We start from the raw sequence: 21,754 nt of genomic DNA, 5'->3' as shown, positions 1-21,754 counted from the left end.
CTCCCGCAATTCGGTGACGCGCGCGGTTCAAGCGCCCGCGTACACATACATACACGCACACACGGATCTTTTTACCATCTCGTGGCGGAAACTAACACCGCGAAAAGCGCGAGCTTGATTTTTTTCCTGAGGAAAGAGAGAACGAGAACAATCCGAACAGAATTGCTCGAATAAAATTCCACCAAGTTTCCCGCGGCTCCCCGAGTCTCAATGATGTGGTTTCAACGAGTTTTCCGGTACGATACGTGATACACAGCATACACGCACACGTACACTCACACGCGCGCGCACTCACACACGCACATCTTACGAAAAACACCTCGAAATAAGCAAATAAGCCCCTAAGCTCTTTCACGCTTCTCTCTTGCTCCCTTTTCCTCTACCGATCATTAACACGAACGTCACGATAAACTCCTCGGCATGTAAGCGAGAACAGCCTCCAGAGAGAAACTCCGACAGATCCCCAAGGAAAAATTCGCTACCTGTCCTCTCCCCAGGCGGGAGAGGACCTCGCATGCGTCTCGCGGAAACTCGCCGTGGTCTACAGAATCGTGCGCCGATTAACGTCTAATTAATGCGATTATCTTTAAGTAACTACGCACTACGATTGTATGGTCAGAATGCGCTTAATCGCCGCCGCGTGGCACCGTCTTAGTGAATCTGGCAACGCGCCCTCGTCACTCCTCTTTTCACCCTCTCGCACTCCTCCTGCTCCTCCTCCCGAGGTGGCACTTGGAACAAACGCTCCTCTCTGGTCCCTTTCGCGTTGGCATGTCGCGGCAATCGAGTCGCAGTGTCGCTTTCGATGTAAATTGATTGAATCATTGATCCCGCGATCGCGTCGTCCCTTCGCGCCTCGACGACGCGGCGTCGCGTCACGTCGCGTCGTGTCGCGTCGCGCCGAGAAAAAACTTTCAGAGAAAAAGGCTTGCGCGTCTCATCGCGTCCCTTGTCCCCTCCCCCTCCTCGACATCAAGAATGATCGTCTTCGCGTCTGTCGTCCCCGACGTGATGATCTGTTCGCGGAGAGTGCGAGGAGAACGATCATCGTGTCTCTGTTCCTCTCTCGACAACGGAAATTAATTGTTGGCTTTGCACTGCCTTCCGTCGCGATCGCTTTCTCAACCCTGACGGTAACACGCTCGTTTTACATACTGGACGCATATCACATCGAAAAATTGACTTGAAATCACTGTTGAATCACTTATCGCGATTTCGTGAATTTATACAATCACTTGTCGCGACTGAACAAATTCCTCTGATCGCTCGCCGCGATTTAATAAGTTTTACTTCCAAATTTTATTTTCATTTATAATCACACACTTGTCGCGACTGAATAAATTTTGAATCCATGTTTTCGTAGTATATACATATCCGACCGAACGACTTCAATCATGATGAGTGATTTCATGAATTTGTGAAGTCATCTGTCGTGATTAAAATCGCGATCATCATTTTCCTCCTTGTTTCGCTTTCGATTCAGTAATTCTCGCGATATTGAGAGAGGTCTTGCGAATAAATCTACGTGAAATTTACATTATTACTCTCCAGGGGAGGCTCTTGATGTTACTGTCAAGGTCGACGCGACAATTCTCGCGTCATTACGCGCAATCCGTTTGCGGTGCTCTTCCTATCGCGGGACACTCTCTGCGAACGTCCACCGCGCTTCGCTTCTCCGCACGACCCTGATTACACATTGGCATTTATGATGGTAGCAATTACAATACGTATCACGTATACGACTGCGCCCCCGTTGAGAACAGAACGATCGAGTGCGGCGGTGAGGTCGCTTGGTCCGAAAAGTGTTCACGTTGAGGGTGAGCCTCGATAATTGTCCGTCGCCTTTCGCAATAGTCGCGTTATGTAGTGCGCTTGGAATACCTTGAAATGATCGAGACAGTTAGTACGAAGCGAGAAGCCGAGTGATTGATGGCCGGACGATGCGTCGCATCGTTCTCGCGTAAAGAGATTCACGATCATTCCTGCCGCTTTGGTTCACGGGTGTAGTCACGCCGATCAGCTAAAGTGTATGCTAATGATGTTCTTTGGTAGAGAGAGAGAGAGAGAGAGAGAGAGAGAGTAACCTCTCCAGGATACTCTCTGCGGCTCAAGTATCTCGCGCGTATACCTATGTCTTCCCGTGGTTCATTGAGACGGCTCGTCAGCCTAGCACCTTAGTCGAGGATAGCGCTTGTAGATCTAGCCGAAATCTGAAAGTATAGATCGACTGGATCGTCATGAGTCGCGACGGAATGACCAATCAAACGTTTCACCGGCGTAGCGCGCGAGAAAGAGAGATTAGTCTAGAGTCAATGTCCCGACAGTCGTTGTTGAGTCGCGTTCTAACGGGTGCGAGATCGATCGAGTTATCAAAAGGAGGCGGACACGCTGGAAAGATCAGCTCGCAATTAGTCCGACCAGATTGGCCACTTGATGCCGTGCCAGCGTCAAGTGCTTTTGTCATTAAAGCGGCGCAACAGACATTTTAGGCGATCCCAATCACTGACACAATTCACGCTCCGACCTCGTCGAGATCTCGACACACGTGTCGCCGTCGTCGTCGTCGTCGGCGGCGCCTCTTTAACCGGGCGAGCCTCACTCGCCTCCAATGACATTTGCATTAGCGAACGTTAAATTTCCATTCCTCTCGAAGCGCCGAGCGGAAAAGCGGGACACGGCAGCCAATTATTCGCGAGCTGCGGATTTATTAGGACGGCGATCTGCACGCGCGCGGAGGCGCTACGTGTTCGCTACGCGAGGCTAAGTGATAGACGGGAATGCCGATTGGATCGTTTGTCGCGACGCTAAGACGATCAGTCTACGTCTTCGCGTCGAGAATCTCGACGGTGACGTTCTCCAGGACCGGGTCGGCGACGTTGTTCGTATGATTCGGCGATTTGTTAGATTTCACCGAGGTGGCCGAAGCGTTCCCGCTGCTACCGCGACTCCCACGTCGCGATCCTGCGCGTGACCCTGGCGACAGAGATTTTCTTGCTAAAGTATCGCGTGCTTTGGCGCGACAGCGCGGCAGCACGACACGAAAAGCCAGAATAACTTTAAGCATGAAGACCTGCGCGAAAGAAACGCATTAGTCAGAGCAAAATAGTCAATCGTCACAATGTGAGAGCGGATATGTATGAGTGTGTGGTGCCTGTGCCTGTGCGTGTGTATGTATTTGTGTGTATGTCACGTATGTACACGGCATGCTAAATACTTTCTCTGTTCTTTCTCCCAGCGAAAGTATGGAACCCTTGAATCGAAACATCGTGAGAACACGCCTCCTTGAAAATATTACATGGCGCGCGCGGCTTTCCTCCTTGGCGCGCGAGCTTTTTATTCTTTGGAATATAATACGGAATATCGAAATAAGTCTGTTAATTGCGATCTACGATCTCCAAGGCATTAATCATGAATCTTTTCACACGAACTTGATCATACTTATCAATTATATAATCTTTTTCTCTTATACAAAATTATATAGAATGAATAATCTTGCAGTACTTGAAGACAATCGTAAACCTTCCCCTCCAATGTAAACCCGCGAAAAGTGAACATTTTCATATATCTTCAAGGTTAGATTTTTCACTTTTCACGAATTCATACTAGAGGAAACGATTTGTGATTGATCTCCAGGACTGGGTAAATACGTGTACTCGCGTGAATCTTGCCAATGTTTTGGTTTCAAGGGCGAAGGTAATGTTAATAATGCGCGCTCGAGATGCTGCGATTTTCTCAAGATACAAATTTATGCAGAATGCATAAAAAGCTGCACGGAGAAACTCGAGGCAACTTCGTCCTAGTGCATTACTTAAATTACCTGCACCAAGCTCGAGAAGTACGCGATTTTTTGTGTCTGTGTGGGATGATGAGATAGAGAGGAGAATACTCTTAAATCTTACCGTTTAAACCGATCGATAAACGCTTCATGAGATCATTGCAAGTTTCAGTGATTGCCTCGGCGTGTTCATGAACTCGGTGCGAAAACGTGAACACACAAATGCAAGTGCACCTTTGCAAGCTCGAATTTGGACAAATTGCGCTATCGATTCTCTACAAAAACGTTTGGTTGGTTGAACCAAATTTCTGGTGGAATATGAACGAACCAGGAAATCTCAATTAAAGTCACAAAAATTCTGTTTAAGTTAGTCAGAAATCTTGTTAACTGGAACAATTAACTTTAATCGGAATTCTTTTCATATTTCTTTCATATTTCATTAGAAATTCGGTTAAGCCAACCAAACTTCTTTTTCCGTGTACTTCTTGTTAGAGGGAATAAGAGATTATAGGCACTTGAGTCCAATAAAGGAAAGATCGAGCGTGAAATCTATATTCAGACTTTTTTCGCATTGTTGGTTTTGCGGACTTGTCTTTATTAATCTAAAAAGGGAACTAGACAAAAAAGAGCATTCAGAATACTCTTATTTCCTCTGGAAATATCATGTGTTTTTCTTTCATTGAACTGTTTTTCTCTATATTAATTATTATCGATGAGGAATGATCTCTATGAACGAATCGTCGTGCGAATGCAAATAACAATGTTTTACTGTAGCAAGCAACTATAATTTCACGAACTTCAGTAAACTATATCCAACAATTTCTGCTAGTAAAATTCACAAGTTATCTAAATCCAATCTACGACGTGCTCTCAAGAGGGCAAGTATAATTATGACTTGTATGATACGAGTTGTAAACGCGTAGATCACGACTTGTCTGCAAATATTCTGATTATCTCTGAAGAACAAGCCTCATGCGGGTTTACGATTAGCAGAGAGCGGAGTTTACCCTCTTAAGAAACCGTGTCGCGTGGAAAACTTTTTACAATAGAGCGTTTCACTCGGCAGTGTAGTCAGGAACAATAGTCATAGAGAGACGGGATCTTTAAGGACAAACTACTTTTAAATGTGGGCTTCAAAGAGAGTCGAGCTCGTTAGAAAAAGTATTTCCCGACTAAATCAAGATGCATCGCCGCGTTATAATGCGAAAGCTCGGGCGAATAATTCGTTAAGCGAATATCCGCGCATGTAGTTTTTCTCAATTTAAACAAATTTTAAGAAAGTAGCATCCCACGCGAATACGTTATTGGTAGTATAATATTTACTTGTTATATACATTTAAAAAATTCAATTCACCTAAATTGCAGAGAATATTATGCTTGAACGTCGAAGTTTATTTTTCCAAGTAAAATTTATTTTGTTCTCATAATCACAAAATCCCTTAGGCGTACTTACACTCCCAACGATATTTCAACGGCATTTTCGCGTTTTGACCAGAATATTAAGTATTAGGTCAAAGATATTTACTCGCGAAAACGATTGCAACGATGCATCCTAATGCAGACAGAGAGATTACGCGGCTCCGGTTAACGCTAAGATAGTAACTACCTTCCTGGCAGGCGTCTGTACATGCGTAAAGTTCGGAAGGATTCTGCATTAAGGATCGTAAAAAGAACTCTCCTACGTAAAGGTAGATGGCAGACAGGTACACAGAAAAGAAAAACACACTTGTTTGGCAAATGTCTTTATTCTTGACATGTCAATCTTCAAATGAGATTACATAACGTTAAATAAAGGTAAGTTACTTGCCAGAATATATCTCATAATTGAGCTTGAAAAAACCCGTGCTTTTATTATTAAAAAATAAGTTTCATTAATGGAAAGCACAAAATATTGAATTGAAAATATGATTTTTTTTGTAGTGTCGGAGGAAAATATCATTATCATCAAAATAATCATATTGTACTTCTTATGAGATTATTATAATATACACAATTATTATAATATTATACTATTATAAAATATGTCCAAATAAAGAAGTTTTTAACATTATTGAAACTTAAAAGTTTAATGTTCTCCGAACTAAATTATATATGAGACAATAATTGTTAATATATTAGTTTAAGTGGATAGAGGAACTTTTAGAATATAACACATATACATTTAAAAACATTATATTCTCAATTCTATATTTTGTGCTTTCCTTTAATGAAAATTATATTTGTATAATAAAAAAGCACAAGCTAAGGTTTTCCTTCGACTTGAAAATCATATAAAATATTTTCTTGCATGTGACTCACTTTCGCTCAACACTATGTAAACTCATTTGAAGATTAACATGTCAAGAATAAGGTTATTTTCCGCACAAGAATGTCCATTTTTTCTATGTAGACAAATATTTACCTACACACGTATACTCGTACGTATCATACATACGTGGTTCTCTGAAAATCGATGCACTCCAGGGTCTCGTTTTTCATACGAAATCCCAATAGATAAAGTATGATGGATGCTTACGTAATCTAATCAAATTACACGACCACACGCGAACCGTGCAACAAATGCGCTCGGGGAAATGCCGATCCCTTCAGATCTACAAAAACCCGATTAAGTCGGGAAAAAGAATCATATGCAAATTGCCTTGACACAGCGCGTGCATTAGAAATTTGCCGTGGAAATTGCTGCTGCGTTGCCCGTACACGGGGAGAAAATATTGGTGCTTTTTTCATGTAAATTCTATTCGATTTTTCTATGTCTCTAGTAGCGCAGGAATAGACTGTCAGTAATTGTATACCTTGCCAAGGAACATAGCAAATTTCGGTAAAAAGTAACTTGCTAGAGACATAGCACATTTTTTAATAGCACACTTCAGTTCCTGAAATATAACTAGCACATTAAATGAAGGGATACAGTGAATTACTACAGAACGTCGATCTATTCCTCGATTACAAAATTCTATAGTAACTCTTACCGTAAAATTCTCTCCGTGTACGCGGCGCGTACTATCAATTTCCAGATATTGACGGAAAACTGACATATTTTTCAAGAGGCGATCCCCATGAATCTTCGGTGCTAAACGATTCTTCAATAATAAATAAAAGAAAAAAACGATCGTCCATCTCTGTCTCGATAATCTCGAGTCACTATCATTAATTTTGAGTCTCCAATTTGATCAGTGGATTTGGAGTGTCGTTTGTCGATTCGAACTCGAACGCGATTCATCAGACTCTCCGAGTTCATCGATTTTCATGGAACTGTGTTGGAAATACCGCGGAGCAAACAGAAGAGTCACTTGCTCTCTTTTTCTATGTATATACTCGAACTTTGTATAACAAGTTGCTTGCTTAGTAAGTGAATGAAAAACTCGTACGGCTCATTCTGTGCTGTGAGTGGTGAGAGTGTTTCGCACCTTGCGAGGCGTTCGGCGAGTGGGCCCGCAAGGACGCCATCGAGGGTTGCCTCGAAGGGACTCGTACGCTCGCTCTCGAGCCGCGTCTCTCCTGAGCGTGCAGGAGCTTGTTCTCTCTCAGTAGCGAGACGTTCATGAGACGCGCGTTCGGTGTGTTGAAGATGGTGCGATTCTCTCGCCAGCGGGCCCTGCAATTTCATCGTCGCATGAGACGGAAATAAATTAAAATTTAATTCACGTGCGAGTGTTTTTTCCGTACCACGCGCTCGCCGTCAATAATCAAATCTTTTTCCGCGACGGAAAAGTTTCCCCGACGCGGTTTCAAATCACAACGAGATGACACGTTCATTAGAATTTCAATTCTTTGGTTTTCTTTCTTCTTTTTTTATGAATATCTTTATCTGTCTCTCTTTCATTTCGAATTAGGGCAGTATATTAAGTCGAAGTGTCAAAGAAATCGAAAGAATCTTTTAACATAAAATTACAGTCGCGTTTTTCACGAGTGATTTGACGGGAGAGTCAAGTTTTAAAATACTTTAAAACTTTAAAACTTGATTTGACGTTTTCTTTTTCTATAAATAGCTTTGTTTCTTTTATCTCAAATTCGAAAAATCTTTTAACATAAAATTACAATCGCGTTTTTCATGAGGATTTCTATGAAACTCAACAGGAGGGTTTGAAAATTGTTGCGTACAAAAAAATTTTTTTATGTTTTAAAGATTTTTCTAATTCGTAACAATTTGATTTCCTTTTCTTTTTCAAAATTACAACTAGAAGACGCCTATTAGAATTTAAATTCTTTTATTTCTTTTTTTTTCCTATAAATATCTCTTTACCTCTTTCTTTTTTTCATTTCAAATTAATAAAAGATAATATATTTACTCGACATGTCAAAGGAATAAAAAAAATAATTTTTACATAAAATTACAATTGCATTTTCCACAAATGTTTCAAAATTTGACAGAAGAGTTAAATTTTAAAACATTTTAAAACTTGAATCGATATTTTTTCTTCTATGAGTATCTTTATTTATTTTATTTTGAATTGGAGCAGTATATTTATTCAAAGTGTCGAAGTGAAAAAATAAAAAAAAATTTTTACATAAAGTTACAGTCACGTTTTTCACGAGGATTCTTTGAAATTCGACAGAATTGGTTGGCCTGAAAATTGTTGCTGCAGACGAGAGAGAATTTTTTACGCTTTAAGATTTTTTAATTCATAACAATTTTATTTCTTCCTTTTAAAAAAAAAAACATGATATGTTCGCTTCAAGTCGCGCAAATTTCGGAATACACGACACAATGAATCGCGAATATCGGTACACAATCACACACAAACGCCGTGACATTTCTCGTAGAATCGAGGTCGACCTACAAATACTAAAACGCGGTCCATGCGCGAACACTCTTCCTGTCACAAATTACACCGTAAAATATAACGCCGGGGGTTATCTGTAACGGAAATACGCAACGACGCGCAATACCGTGACACTTCCAGACAAATTTCAACCGCGCTGCATTCTATGAAACATTCAGTAAACAAGCGATTATTTTAACGAACGTGAAGCTCATCAACAATGCCATATCCCGGTGTAAAGCGGTAAAGCGTATCAAAATATCCGGCTCGAGTGGCGGAAAGCTAAATTCGTAAATATTTTACTATATTTCTATTTTTATACGTGTAAGCTCGAATTACGTTTTTAATTATTCGCGGCTGTTGCCATGCGGGAGAGAAATACGATCGAAAGCGTTTTAACACATCGACGGCGGCGGCGGCGCTTAAACGAACCTGCGAATTTAATCAGGACACGCTTATTTTATGCATACATCGAGAAACACAGCTGCATTTGACGCGCGAATACGTATCGCGTGCCGATTGCAGACGTAATACTCGATCGCGTACTCGCGTCGCTCACCTGCTGAAGAGTCTAAGAACGATGCAGATGATGATGAACATCAGTGCCATGCCAACGAGAACGCCGATCATCGCCGGGTCTATGTACTGCAGGCTGGTCGGTTCCTTCACCTCGGCTGAAAACAGATCCGTCGGCTCGCGTAAGACACCGCAGTACCAGGTGCTCGTAAATTGAATTCGACATGCGCCGACGGGATTGAAAATCGAACGACTGGCGAACGAATCGAAATTCTGACCTCACTTTTCACCTGAATATTCCATTTAACGGCCACTTTGATACCCTCTGAAGTCTACACTGAGAGAAAAAAATATCTAAGAAGTAAAAAATATTGATTCGATGAGTACTCTAATAACATATTTACTTGTACTAATATACATATTTTTACAGTGAAAAAGAATTTCTTTCATATATGGAGAATATGAGATATGAGTCGTTTGACGTTATATTCTAAATTTTTTTTATTTTTGTATTAGAGAAAAATATGTAAGAGATAAATTGTGTGGTTGGAAGAAAGTTGATTGATTACAATATTTACCACCCAACCACACAATTTATTCTTTATTCTAGGAGTTTTATAAAAAAAAGATATTTTAGTATTTAACGTTAAATGTAACTCACTCTATGTTTTTTCTAAAAATCGTTGCTTTCCATGAAAGCAATTGTTTATTCTATTTAAACGAAAAGAATTTAGGTTTAAGCAAATGTGTTATTAATACTCACTGAATATATAAATATCTTTTATTTTCCAGATATTTTCTTCTCGCGGTATATACCAATCTCTTTGGATTTTATTTAACTTACTATTTTGTTCTCTTTAGAACTTATACAAATGACGTTTTATTACGATGACCAGATTTCCCAGCTCCAAATCCGAGACATAAATGTGTCGAGCGGGGGAGATGGGAAGGGGAAAAATCACTGAAAATCATATTTTTTTTTATTTATAGACATATAAAAAATAATTTGACAACAACGAAGACCTACCACATACTGCAAAAATAGAAATTATTGCTATGACAAAACTTGTTATTTTTATTTAAAATTAAGAAAAAAAACAAAGTTGTTGTATGTGTCAGAGCTATAAGTTTCTACGAGCAGGTCTTTCTTTATAAAAAGAATTTGAAAAATTATCTGAACCAAGATAAGCCGGGACAGTTAGATGTCCGGATAACACTCGAAAAAATTCGGGATAAAGGGTAAAAAAGTAGGACTGTTCTGGGAGAAACGGGACGTTTGGTCACCTTAATTTTGTGCATTTTTTGCCATTCAGAGGGGTTAAGCAGGACTTCAATTTCGGTCGGGGTTAACCCGGGAGTGGGCGCGTTAACGGGACCAACGTGAGTGCGTACCGGTCATTTCGACCGAAATATATTTAAGCACATATATGTATAATAATTAAGTAATAATTAATAAATTATCAATCTAATTATTAAAAGAAACATAATAATTGAAGGAAATAATCTTATTATATCACTATTTCTTCTTTTTCCTCTCTTTTTTTTTCTTTACTATTTCTATATCTAATATGTCTAGGAAACATATTAAACTTATTATACATATGTGAATATATTAAAAATAAAATCATAATATTTTTATTTTAACTCCATTAGTAAAAAATGACATTCTTTTAGTTTAATAAAATAAAATAAGAATTTTTTGCTTCTCTCGTTTTGCTTTGTTTAACTTAAACATTTATTTGATAAATTTAGAAATAGAAAATAAATTTTATTGATTCAATGGCAATATTAAAACTATTACATTATGTATTGTTTCAATAATTCAAATATTAATTTTAATAATATCGCTATTGAATCAAGAATATATACTCCAATTACGCGTGCTGTTGAGAATTTTATTGATTCACTAAAAAAAGAGAGAACCGTGCGTCCAACTACGATGTCAAAAAGACAATAGACGTTCGGCGGCACATCGAGCGACTGTTACAAACGTAAAAAAATTTCACATAGAAATAAGCGCGTCTACGCCGTCTACTTCTCCATGCTATACGAGAAAACATAAAAAAAAATTTACGTAAAATAAAGATATGATACGAAGATTACGATAATGTCAATAGATTAGACGATATAAATAGAAAACGAAAAAGTACGGAGAAATGATTGATACGTGGCCTCTCCCGGATTAAACTATCGAACTGTTTTTCCGTGCGAAGACGGTCCTTTTTGAAGACGTTTTCGCTCAAGCAAATTTCATTAGAGATTTAATTGAACACGTAGAGTTACCGCGAAATTATTCAACGAAAACTGTGAAAAAAGGCCAATAGAGGGTGAAACGTTATTGTGGAATTTTACTGATCGCCGAAATGAAAACCGATACTTTTGAATATCTTGCACACTGTGTGCATGTATAAAATAAAGCTTAGTACGCGCGAGAGTTGATCTCACAGCGAAACTTCTTGTGACCCATTCAAGTTTAAGGCCATAAATCAAGAGATCACAGATTCCTTATTCTTGGAATCCCATTGATATTCACTGACCTACTGATTTCTTTACCGATTATCCTTTCAAGCACCCCCGTGCTGAAACTCTCTTTCGCCGCAGTGGCTGCAAAATTAATTTGAATGGCGTAATCTTATGCCACCTTCACACGTCACGAACGCCATGAATAACCATCGAATGTAAATTCATTTTTGCACGTAATTTTTTGTAATTCTAAGTAATACATTTAAATCTCGTTTCATGTGTGCCCGCAAAAAAAAATACGCGACGAAAATATATTCTCACTTTGCGGCGAGATTGTCGTCCGCACCAACAATCGCGTTTGGCCCTTGTTTGTCCATTTCTCTCACTTGTAGTTCAAAACCTGTTTATACACTGGGAAAAAAAGCAGCTGGACCGGCAAAATCGGTAGTCACTTCAGAGAAATATTGTATCTATTGAACAAATTACGCATTAGTGCAACGATAAGTTGCGTTGACATAATCACTGACCAAATCGCAATCATTCAATCAATTAATATATATCTCATCGCAGCAACGATACAATTCGTTCGATCGACTAAGCGTTTGCTTGAACGAATTTTGTTCGTTCAAGCGAAATCTTATTAACCTAAACAATTTTTTCCCAGTATATGTATGTACCCGAAAAAAAAGAACATTCTTGTTTGGAGAATATTTTTATTGTTGACATTTTAAAAATTAATGTTAAAAGAAGATTATATGGCATTGAACGAATGTAAATCAGTTTTCAATTAAGACGAATACAGTCAAATTAATACAATCATTTTTTCATAGAATATTACAATATTAATATTCTGCGTTATATATATTATTATTATTAACTACAATCAAAACGAATATAGTAAAATTAATTATTTTCTGATATATAAACAATAATATCAATATTGTTGTAGACTATTGAGAAAATTTAATTAAATATAAATTGTGTTACTTTGATTATATTCGTTTTGATTGAAAACTAATTTATCTTCGTTTAATGCCATATAATCTCATTTTAACATTATTCTTATTTTTAAAACGTTAATAATAATATTCTCCAAACAAGAATATTCTTTATTATATATATTATATATTCTTATATATTATATATTTATATATATTATATATTTTTGTGTATTAAGGGAGCAATACCGTTTCTCGGCCGAAAAAGGAGGCCGAAAAAGGAGGCTATTTTTGCGAATTTTTTCCTCTGAAACTACACAGCCGATTATTTTGAAACTTGGTACGCTAAATACTACATATTTTATTTATATGTCAGAATTTTTATCAGTATGTACGCTGAGAAATATAAAACTTATTGAAAAACACGTGAAATGAGCGGTTTTTGTTCCATAGCGCGCATGATATCTCATGACTCGTTAATGTAAAACAAGAAAGCCTTTTTGGCAACAATAATCTTTTTGATTATTAAACTAGGAGCATTCAGTTATCGTTGGAATCGGATATATTGAAAACGGATCGTTTTTCAGCAAGTTGTAGGTATTTGAAAAAAACGTCTTAAAAATCGACAGTTTTTCATTGGAAATAAATAGAAAAAGTTAATATATTTTAATTTCGCTGGTTCGGACGAAAATAGCACATGTTTTGAATATGTAGGTATAGCCAGAAGTCGATCAGCAGTTTGTCTCAAATCGTGCACGCCAGTTAGAGAAAAATCGTTTTGAGAAAAACGCGCTTAAAGTTTCGGGTACTATTTAAGCTTATATTTTTAGTACTTACGTAAGTTTTAACCTAATCAGCGATTCTAGGCTCATAGAGCAAACACTCGAGTCGTTCTTTTGTTACTTAGGGCTCATAGGACCCTCGTGGACCGCATATATTTGACGAAATTTTAAACGGCTCGGTGAGCGACGGATTTAACTTGCGCTCCGCTTCGAATAATAGGCTGTAACTTATGCAATTTTTCGAATTTTTCCATGCAATAAGTAGGAATACATTTTTAAAATTACACAGTTTAATAAAATGTAAAAAAAGAAAAATTTTTTTGACCAGAGAACGGTATTGCCCCCTTAAGTTATCCATTTGTAGTTCTCTCGTGCTGATCACTCATTGAAGCGTCTCTATAGTTTCGAATAAACGTCTTCTGCAGTATTAATAAGAACGCAAACTACAGCGTCGCTGCCATATCTCTTCTCATCCTTATTTTTTAATGTTCTGTCGCACGAGCGAAATGCTCCAGATGCGCGAGAGCATCGAAGCCGAGGAAAGCGGGGAGGAATTCATTAATTCCCTCCCGCTTTTGATTCTCGTCGTGTCTCGTGTCGAAGCATGATGGCACGACAGGATTTTCATTAGAGCTGTCGTATATTCGGTTTCTCAAGGATATCGGTCCTTACCGACGCAGACTATTACGCCATCGGGTTTCGTCTCCGGCACCTTCTCGAACAGGCAGATGCAACGGCCGTCGCGACATTCCGTTTGGCTGACTCGTGCCTCGCATTGCTCGTGGAAGAAACAAGACTCGTTTACATTTGCCGCTGGAAAGATATATATTTTTTACAAACGTTTACTATAAAAGAAAAAAATATATATATCAGGTCTGTGAAATGTACGTGGAGATCATCGAATGAAACGATTCTGCAGGCCGATAAGAAGCTCATAATTTTTGTCGAGAGAAGGAGAGAGGAAGAAAGAGATCTCCGTAGTGATCTATTTTCAATATAGTATGTTGAGAGAAAAAAATATCTAAGAAATAGAACATACCAGGTGTAGAAGTATGAAACCGGAATTTCCCTATAAATGGTGCCAGCGTTCAGTTTAGTGACCGTAAGACCGCTACTGCCGCGCTATTATATTCTCCTAACAGCTGACGAATATTGTCAACAAACATAACCCCAACTTTCATTCTCTAGTATATTTTTGTATAACCTTAAACATGTCACGTTTCGAGCCTACTAACTATGATTTGCGGACAGCATTGATTTTCTGTTATCATTTAAAGAAAACTGCTGCAGAATCACATCGAATGCTTGTCGAAGCTTACGGTGAATATGCTCTTGGTAAATCTCAGTGTTTCGAGTGGTTTAAAAAATTCAAAAGTGGTGATTTTGACGTGAGGAACGAAGAACTATGAACTATGAACTATGAACTATGAACTGCTGAAACCTGGTCAAACCGTCAATACTAATCGCTACCAACAACAAATGATCGATTTAAATCGAACATTGACTAAAAAACGACCAGAATATGCAAAAAGGCAACACAATGTCATTTTGCTCCATGATAATGCCCCATCACATACAGCAAAACGGGTCAAGGAAACGATCGAGTCGTTCAGTTGGGAATTACTACCGCATGCGGCTTATTCTCCAGACTTGGCTCCGTCCGATTATCACCTGTTCGCATCGCTAGGACACGCTCTCGCTAACCAACGCTTCGATTCGTATGAAAATGTGGAAAAATGGCTAGATAACTGGTTCGCTTCAAAAGATGAAAAGTTTTTTTGGCACGGCATTCATAAACTGCCAGAGAGGTGGGAAAAATGTGTTCAAAACAGTGGAAATTATTTTGAATAAAGTATTATTTATCACTTTCGAACAACAGACGTCTTATTTGTATAAAAAAATTCCGGTTTCATACTTCTATACCTGGTACTTTTATTCGGTGTGGATACTAGTAAAAAATACATTTACTTATATGAATCGTGCTAATATAAAATATTTTTCAAAAAAGAAAATACATATTTCTTTAAAATTTCAGCTTTTCGCGAAAGCAATTGTTTATGTAAAATAAAATATTATAATAATTTATTCTAATATATGCAAAATTTATTCTAAGTGTAGAAGAATTTATATTTAACTAAATATATTATTAGTACACACCAAATAAATATTTTGTATTTTTTAGATATTTTTCTTCTCAGTGCACAGTTAAAGAACAGCGTTTTCAAGTTATTATCTTTTAAACAATGTTTTTTATTATTATTAATGTTAAAGATATTCCACGTAGCTGCAGGCCAGAAATGGAAAAATTCCATAAAAGAGGAGCAATCGCTTTCTATCTCTATACCTTTTCCTCCCTTCATCTTTCTTTCTCTTCCAATTTTCTCCCCATGAATCGAGATTCCCTCAAGATCTTCACATATTTTGCACATGCGATCGTGAAGAAAAAAAAATAAAAAAAGATCTCATATAAGAGATGCCAGAAAGGATAGCAATTTACCGTGTCCGCATTTATCGATATGGTTCGTGGCCTCGAATTCCTCCTTGCAGCCGCACTTCTTCTTTTTGGGTTCACAATAGGAGCCCGCGAAACCGCATTCACTGTCCAGCGTGCAGTCGTCGCTAAATTTTTTCGTGCCCCTGCCGGATAAATCTGAAAAAATACGCTCGATAAGCAGCTGAAACAGTCTCTCGACTGCTCTACAAACTCATAAACAATTATAAAAAAAGTTTGTCAAGCGAGAAAAATATAATAATTTTTTATATGTCAATTGATTTTTTTTGAAACACAATTCAATATTAATTTATTTCGACACGCAATATATTAAAGTAATAAAAGTATAGATTTTTTATTATTGGAAATTTTATTTTCTGCAAAACTCAAATTGGTCGATACTATATATATGTGTATATGTGTGTAATTTTTACACGAGGGAGATGAACTTTTTGTTGAACGATATACAATAACAAAAAAAAAAAGAATTTAGAACGAATCTCCTCCCTCTGAACGAATATTCGACGAAAGTCTATTACCTCCCGCAGTTTCCCAGAGCCATTTTTATTTTTGAAATAGTGTTGCAAGAGTAAATTTCCTGCCAGAGACCCGATTGAGACAAGTTTCCTTCATCGATTCGCGCGTCTCCGTTCTTGAAAGCATGGTATAATCGATATGAACATTTCCGGCCGCGCAAGTCTAGCCGCGTATCACGTTTCGGATCTCGTTTCGCGATAAAGAGAAGTCAAGTTTCAAGTTTACCAAGTCCGTCGCGCGGAGTTGAGCGACAGTAGCCGGGCATCTCCTGTGTATACACAGAGCTGCCATCGCGGTAACTGTGCAAACATCATGCCGGCACACGTGTTCCGTGGTGATGCGAAAGGTTATGAGCGCGCATAAAAGAAACGTAATAAGCGACGACACCGCGATGGTATCACCGACGTCCATAAATCATTAAGGCGACACACAGTTTCGCCGTGGCGAAATGTCAGCGATCAAGCTCGCGGAACAGCCGAATATCATCTTTTTGCCGAGATAGCGGGGAGTCCGCTTGATTGCCGCATTGTTGGTCGCATAATAGTTCACCTACTTCTTCCACCCCGTCGCATTGAAGGCGAAGGTCCGAAGAATCCTTCGCGCCTTCCCGCCTCCCTCGGATAATGCCACTCGCGAATTCGAAAAGATATCTGCCGGCTTTGTAATCTTCGCGCCTTCAAAGAGGCGGAATGATACGCCCGCGTGCGCCAACGAAACTTTTTCATCTTTTCGTAAGCTTCTCGAGATAGCGCGCATTAGGAAGAATTCGTATTCTGAAAGGTGGAAAACAGAAAGGCAGAAGCCAATCGGAATTCGCGCTGGAGGTCAGATGATAGTCGACAGTTTTTGCTTTTCTACCAATTCGAGGTCTGATTGGCTTCTGTTTTTCTGCTTCTCTGCCGAAATGTGAATTCTCTCTTATAGCTTTACCACGAGGCTGGGAAATGCAGTTGCTGAGTATCATTGCGACGGCGATATCGAACGGTAAATCAGATTATCGGATTATCCCAGACTAAAAACGCCGTGTAAACTCATTGTCGTCCCTTCTCCGCAATGCTGCATGGAAAAAAGGTTTCAGTTCGAGTTTACTGGACCGGATCCGGACGAAAAACTCGCCGACAATAAATAATACCTCCGTTGCTGCGAAAACATTCGTCTGAACGTTTAGCTGCATTAAAATTCGTTCGAGATATAACGAAGAGCAATTGGCCGAGTAGAAACCTCCTACAGGAATCTTTCTGCTCCTATAACCGAGTTTTTCATCTGATCCCCAAGTAACAGAAAATTCAATTACGCTAACGCAGTTGTCTTTTCTATGTGATTGCTCATATCGTTGCTTATACCGCGAGATATCATCGCGAAGATAGTGATCTTGACAGTTTGTATGTCTCAACCATGAAAATTAATCATCATGAAATAATAGATAATAATAACATTACACGATCTGGAGAATACGGTAAATAAGCGAGTAAATAACGTAATGTAATGTGTTTCTAAATACGTCTCGTTACGCTGTAGGTCACATTAGAGACTTTCAAACAGAGACTGGCCATTGGCCCGAAAAATGGCGGCAATGATATGTGTGAGTGAGTACATGATCTATTAAATGTGTGCGTGTGTATCGACCTGGGGCTCGATTTTTGATGGTATGTGAATGAGATACGCATGCGAAAATGTATAGTTCACGTTACGTATTCTGTAGATTTTCGCATGCGTACCTCATTCGCACACCGTTAAGAATCGGGCCCCTGCACAGAGAGAACGATTTGGTTGAATCAAATAAACATTTCTTTGGAATAATCCAAATGAATTTTTTTATTTTTATTTTTTGATCGAACAAAACTTTATTTGATGCAACAAAAATATTTATTTGAGGCTAAATTCCAAAGAAATATTTTTGTTGTGTCAACCAAATAATATGTTTGGATTATTCCAAAGAAACGTTTATTTAATTCAACAAATCGTTCTCTCCGTGTGCAACATCAATTGTATGACGAGATATTTTATCATTTTAATTACGAAATTTAACATTACATAACGTAAAATGAACAGTTAACTATTACACTTGCACACATTTATGTATCTTTAAATAAAACTTATAACAACTTTAAATAACTTATAACAATAATAAGTAATCTCTATATATTAAAATTACTTAGTACATATATATTATTTTATATATATTTTTATATATATTTTATTTATATATATTTTATATATATATTTTTTAACTAATTATTTATTATATTACTTGAATAATAATATTTCAGGATTAGTTGTTTTTTATTTCTTTCGATATTATATAACGTGTGATTATTATTGACTATATGTAATATTTTCAAAAATTTACATTATACATTTTAAAGGATATACATGTATACATCTTTATTTATCATCATTATTTGAGCGATAAACTATACATTCGCAGAGTGCGACAATATCTCAATTCATATTTTATGCCCGTTCGCGCCTGGTGAGCACAGCTTCGTATTGGTGTCGCTATTTTTCGGGCCATAATCCCGTGCGCTAATCACGTGGAGATCCCCATTGGCCAATTTCTGTTTGAGGGTCTCTAGGTCACATGACCCTCGGAATAACAATACACTTAGGATTAACAACGAGGGAACAATCACAACGATCCTTGATATGAGAGTAAATATACATCAGGTCGTTATTCCCGGTTTTCCCAAAAAACGAAATCGTTAGTTGTATATTATTTATTATATATTAACTATAATTACGTATTATATATTATATCTCATATATATTACAATATTATATGTATTATAATATATATTATAATATATAATATCTTATATAAAATATATTATAATATATTATATATTATTATACACACAATAAATATTACGTTATATTACACACGATAGTCGTGTTAGGATCATTTCGAGCAACGTTTTAGAATTTTTTAAGGGTGGCTACCTGAACAGCACATATTAGTCGGCCAACGGTTGGCCTCGCTATAAGTTTGATATCGATCCAATGCATTGTGTTGCTGGGATGCCACTTTTTGTTTTTATTAATTTACCATCCGAGCAACCAGGGTCATATGTGAGCAACCAGGGCCATTCTCGTTTCTCGGAGCACTTTTGTCGAAAAAACAATAAAAATAAAATAAAATACTTAGCAATTTATTTTTTACAAAGCAATTATGTGATCTTCAACTAGAAGGGTGAGAAGGAAACTTCAGTGATTTTTGGGGATTTTTTCGAGCATCTCGAGGGAAGAAAAATCGAGGGAGACACTAATGATCCTGGTTGCCATTCTGAAAGTAGCGTGTCGTCACTGGAAAGGGATTAACGGAGAAATATACAGTCTCGTATTCTCGATACATTTATCCACGTAATTAATTGAAACACACAACAACCGAAGCTTGCTTTTTGTTTCAGATCCACCAGAGCTTGCGGTCACACGATGGATGGATGGATGTAATTCCCGAGGGGATGCAGTTTCGATGGATGCCGTGCCGGAGGATCCGGTTCGGGCCAAGCAGAGCCGGCTTGAAGGTAGGTTTACAGATCTTCCGTACTTTCGTGTTCGACTATCTGAACCGATCAAAAACTGGGACGTAGTCGCGCGTTGATTTACAACGATCGCGATTTAACACGCTCGTATCTATGCGCATTTTTCCCGTCAAGCCGTTGATCCATGCGTCTAATCAGTGAAACTGTATTTTTTCTTCTAGAGCTGCGGCTCTGACGTGGCCGGCTTTGAGTTATCGGTGTTTCGGTGAGTGAGAAAAATTGAAAACTTAAAGTAATTATGTCGAAATTTAGATGACAATTAATAATTTGGTTGGTGGCGGGTATTTGCAAAATTTCTTAATATCAATGCGATTTTTTTACACTGAGAGAAAAATGTTTTATATTTTTATTAGGAAAATCACTTTTTTTTAGTAGATTCTCTCTCTCATTGTAATTTAATGATAATAATCTCATACATATTCCACTATTTTCTCTTATCAAAGAACAACAGAAGGATATGACTGACACTAAATTTTAGTAAAATTAGCAATTTTTTCTCTCAGTGTAGTTTAAATTCTTGCATGTCGAGTTCTACATGTTTGTGCCTACCGAAATACAAATTGTTCGAAGCAATTAAGAGATCGCGTTTGTTTAAATATTGGTATCATTTACTAGTTATGTATGCAATACATGACTGTATTGGGTATTTTTTTCTTAAAGATATTCTTTTACGATTCCTTTTGATATCTTAATGTCTTCATCTTTGATAAATTTGTATGAAAAAGATTATATTATAACTGATTTAAGACACATACGCATAAAGTTATTCGACGAAATTGCTCATTTAGTGCGACCCCTCAATTGTTTCGAGCACGTTCAGCATCAGAATCGCGCACCACAATAGCGCATTAGAATTGCACCACTACACGCGAAATTCGTGATTACTTACCCGGTTCGCCATAAATTTCTCGATCATCTCGATAAGTTTCCTCAATTTCCGTATATAATGGGCTACAGTATTATTTTATATTAGTCGAAATCATGCATACCTGTCGCAAATTCGACGCGTATATTGATCATGTCTTTTGCAAAATTAGAATTTCTGCGGAACGCGAGCCCTGTTTGCCGACAGAGCATTGTGCCGTACGCGAATATTTCCATTTTTTCTCTCGACTTCGTCCAACGCGCCGCGAACTCTTGCTTACGATTTTTTGCACGCGATTCGTGGCGAGTATATATATGAAACATTGAATTTTATCGTGTACTTGTACTCTCCGTTAAATCGTTAAAAATTATCGTTAATTCTTTGAAATTACCGTTAAATTGTTAAAATTACGACGGTCGTGAGTGCAGTGGAAATAAGCTTAGTAAATAAGGATCAGTCGACGTCGGACAGCTGGATGTCGTGGAACGCAGCGAACTGAGGTTGGACGCTTGCTCGCTGAACATCAACGCGAAATAGTGAGCGTCCAGTTTGAACTCATTCAAAGCGTCATTTTATATAGTGCATGCTCAAACAAAAATCGCCTTGATTTATCTCGTCGCATTTTCGACGAGAAAAAGCTAGGATAATTGTGTATATCGTTATATTTATGACTGCGGAAACATTTGGATAATCAAATGTTCGAATTGGAAATGCGATATTTCAGCGAAATATTCTGAAACTTAGTTAGAATCGATTAGTCTAAGATTTGTATTGGATACGAAGCGAAAGTGAAAGGCAATAAACAGCTAGACGAATCGATATCGTCTGGTACGCGACAGCTCGTCTCATACGTTATATATTTTGATGAACGGGATAATCTAATGACCGAATTGAAAATGCGATATTTCAGCGAAATATTCTGAAATCTAATTAGAATTTGTCTTGAATTGGACATGAAACGAAAGTGGAAGACAAATAGTTGGTTTAAATCGATATCAGCTGACTCGTCAGAACTCGTCTCGTTTTCAATTCATTTTAACAAACTTTTAACACTCACCACTTTAGTTGCGCGAGAGATAGAG

At 37.8% G+C, this 21,754-nt stretch overlaps 1 protein-coding gene across 2 annotated transcripts in view; it reads right to left on the bottom strand.

Annotated features, from left to right (window-relative positions):
• Positions 1 to 21,754, bottom strand: part of LOC116848428 — a 78,857-nt gene that overhangs the window by 5,130 nt on the left and 51,973 nt on the right. The window contains exons 2-6 of one of the 2 annotated variants that reach the window (XM_032824516.1): positions 15,735 to 15,887; positions 13,910 to 14,050; positions 9,098 to 9,212; positions 7,183 to 7,370; positions 1 to 2,973 (exon numbers count right to left, since the gene is read on the bottom strand). The exon at positions 1 to 2,973 is cut by the window's left edge and continues 5,130 nt beyond it. In XM_032824516.1, coding sequence (XP_032680407.1) covers positions 2,819 to 2,973; positions 7,183 to 7,370; positions 9,098 to 9,212; positions 13,910 to 14,050; positions 15,735 to 15,887 — 752 coding nt within the window. In that variant the 3' untranslated portion in view covers positions 1 to 2,818. Of the gene's footprint in view, positions 3,071 to 7,182; positions 7,371 to 9,097; positions 9,213 to 13,909; positions 14,051 to 15,734; positions 15,888 to 21,754 lie in introns of both variants that reach the window. The other variant, XM_032824517.1, reaches the window with a different exon arrangement.

The sequence above is a fragment of the Odontomachus brunneus genome, unplaced genomic scaffold (assembly GCF_010583005.1).
Source record: "Odontomachus brunneus isolate Ranch 3 - 2012 unplaced genomic scaffold, Obru_v1 Obru_scaffold_095, whole genome shotgun sequence".
NCBI lineage: Eukaryota > Metazoa > Arthropoda > Insecta > Hymenoptera > Formicidae > Odontomachus > Odontomachus brunneus.
The sequence above is the reverse complement of the archived record's forward strand: the minus strand, read 5'-3'. Positions and strand labels throughout refer to the sequence as shown.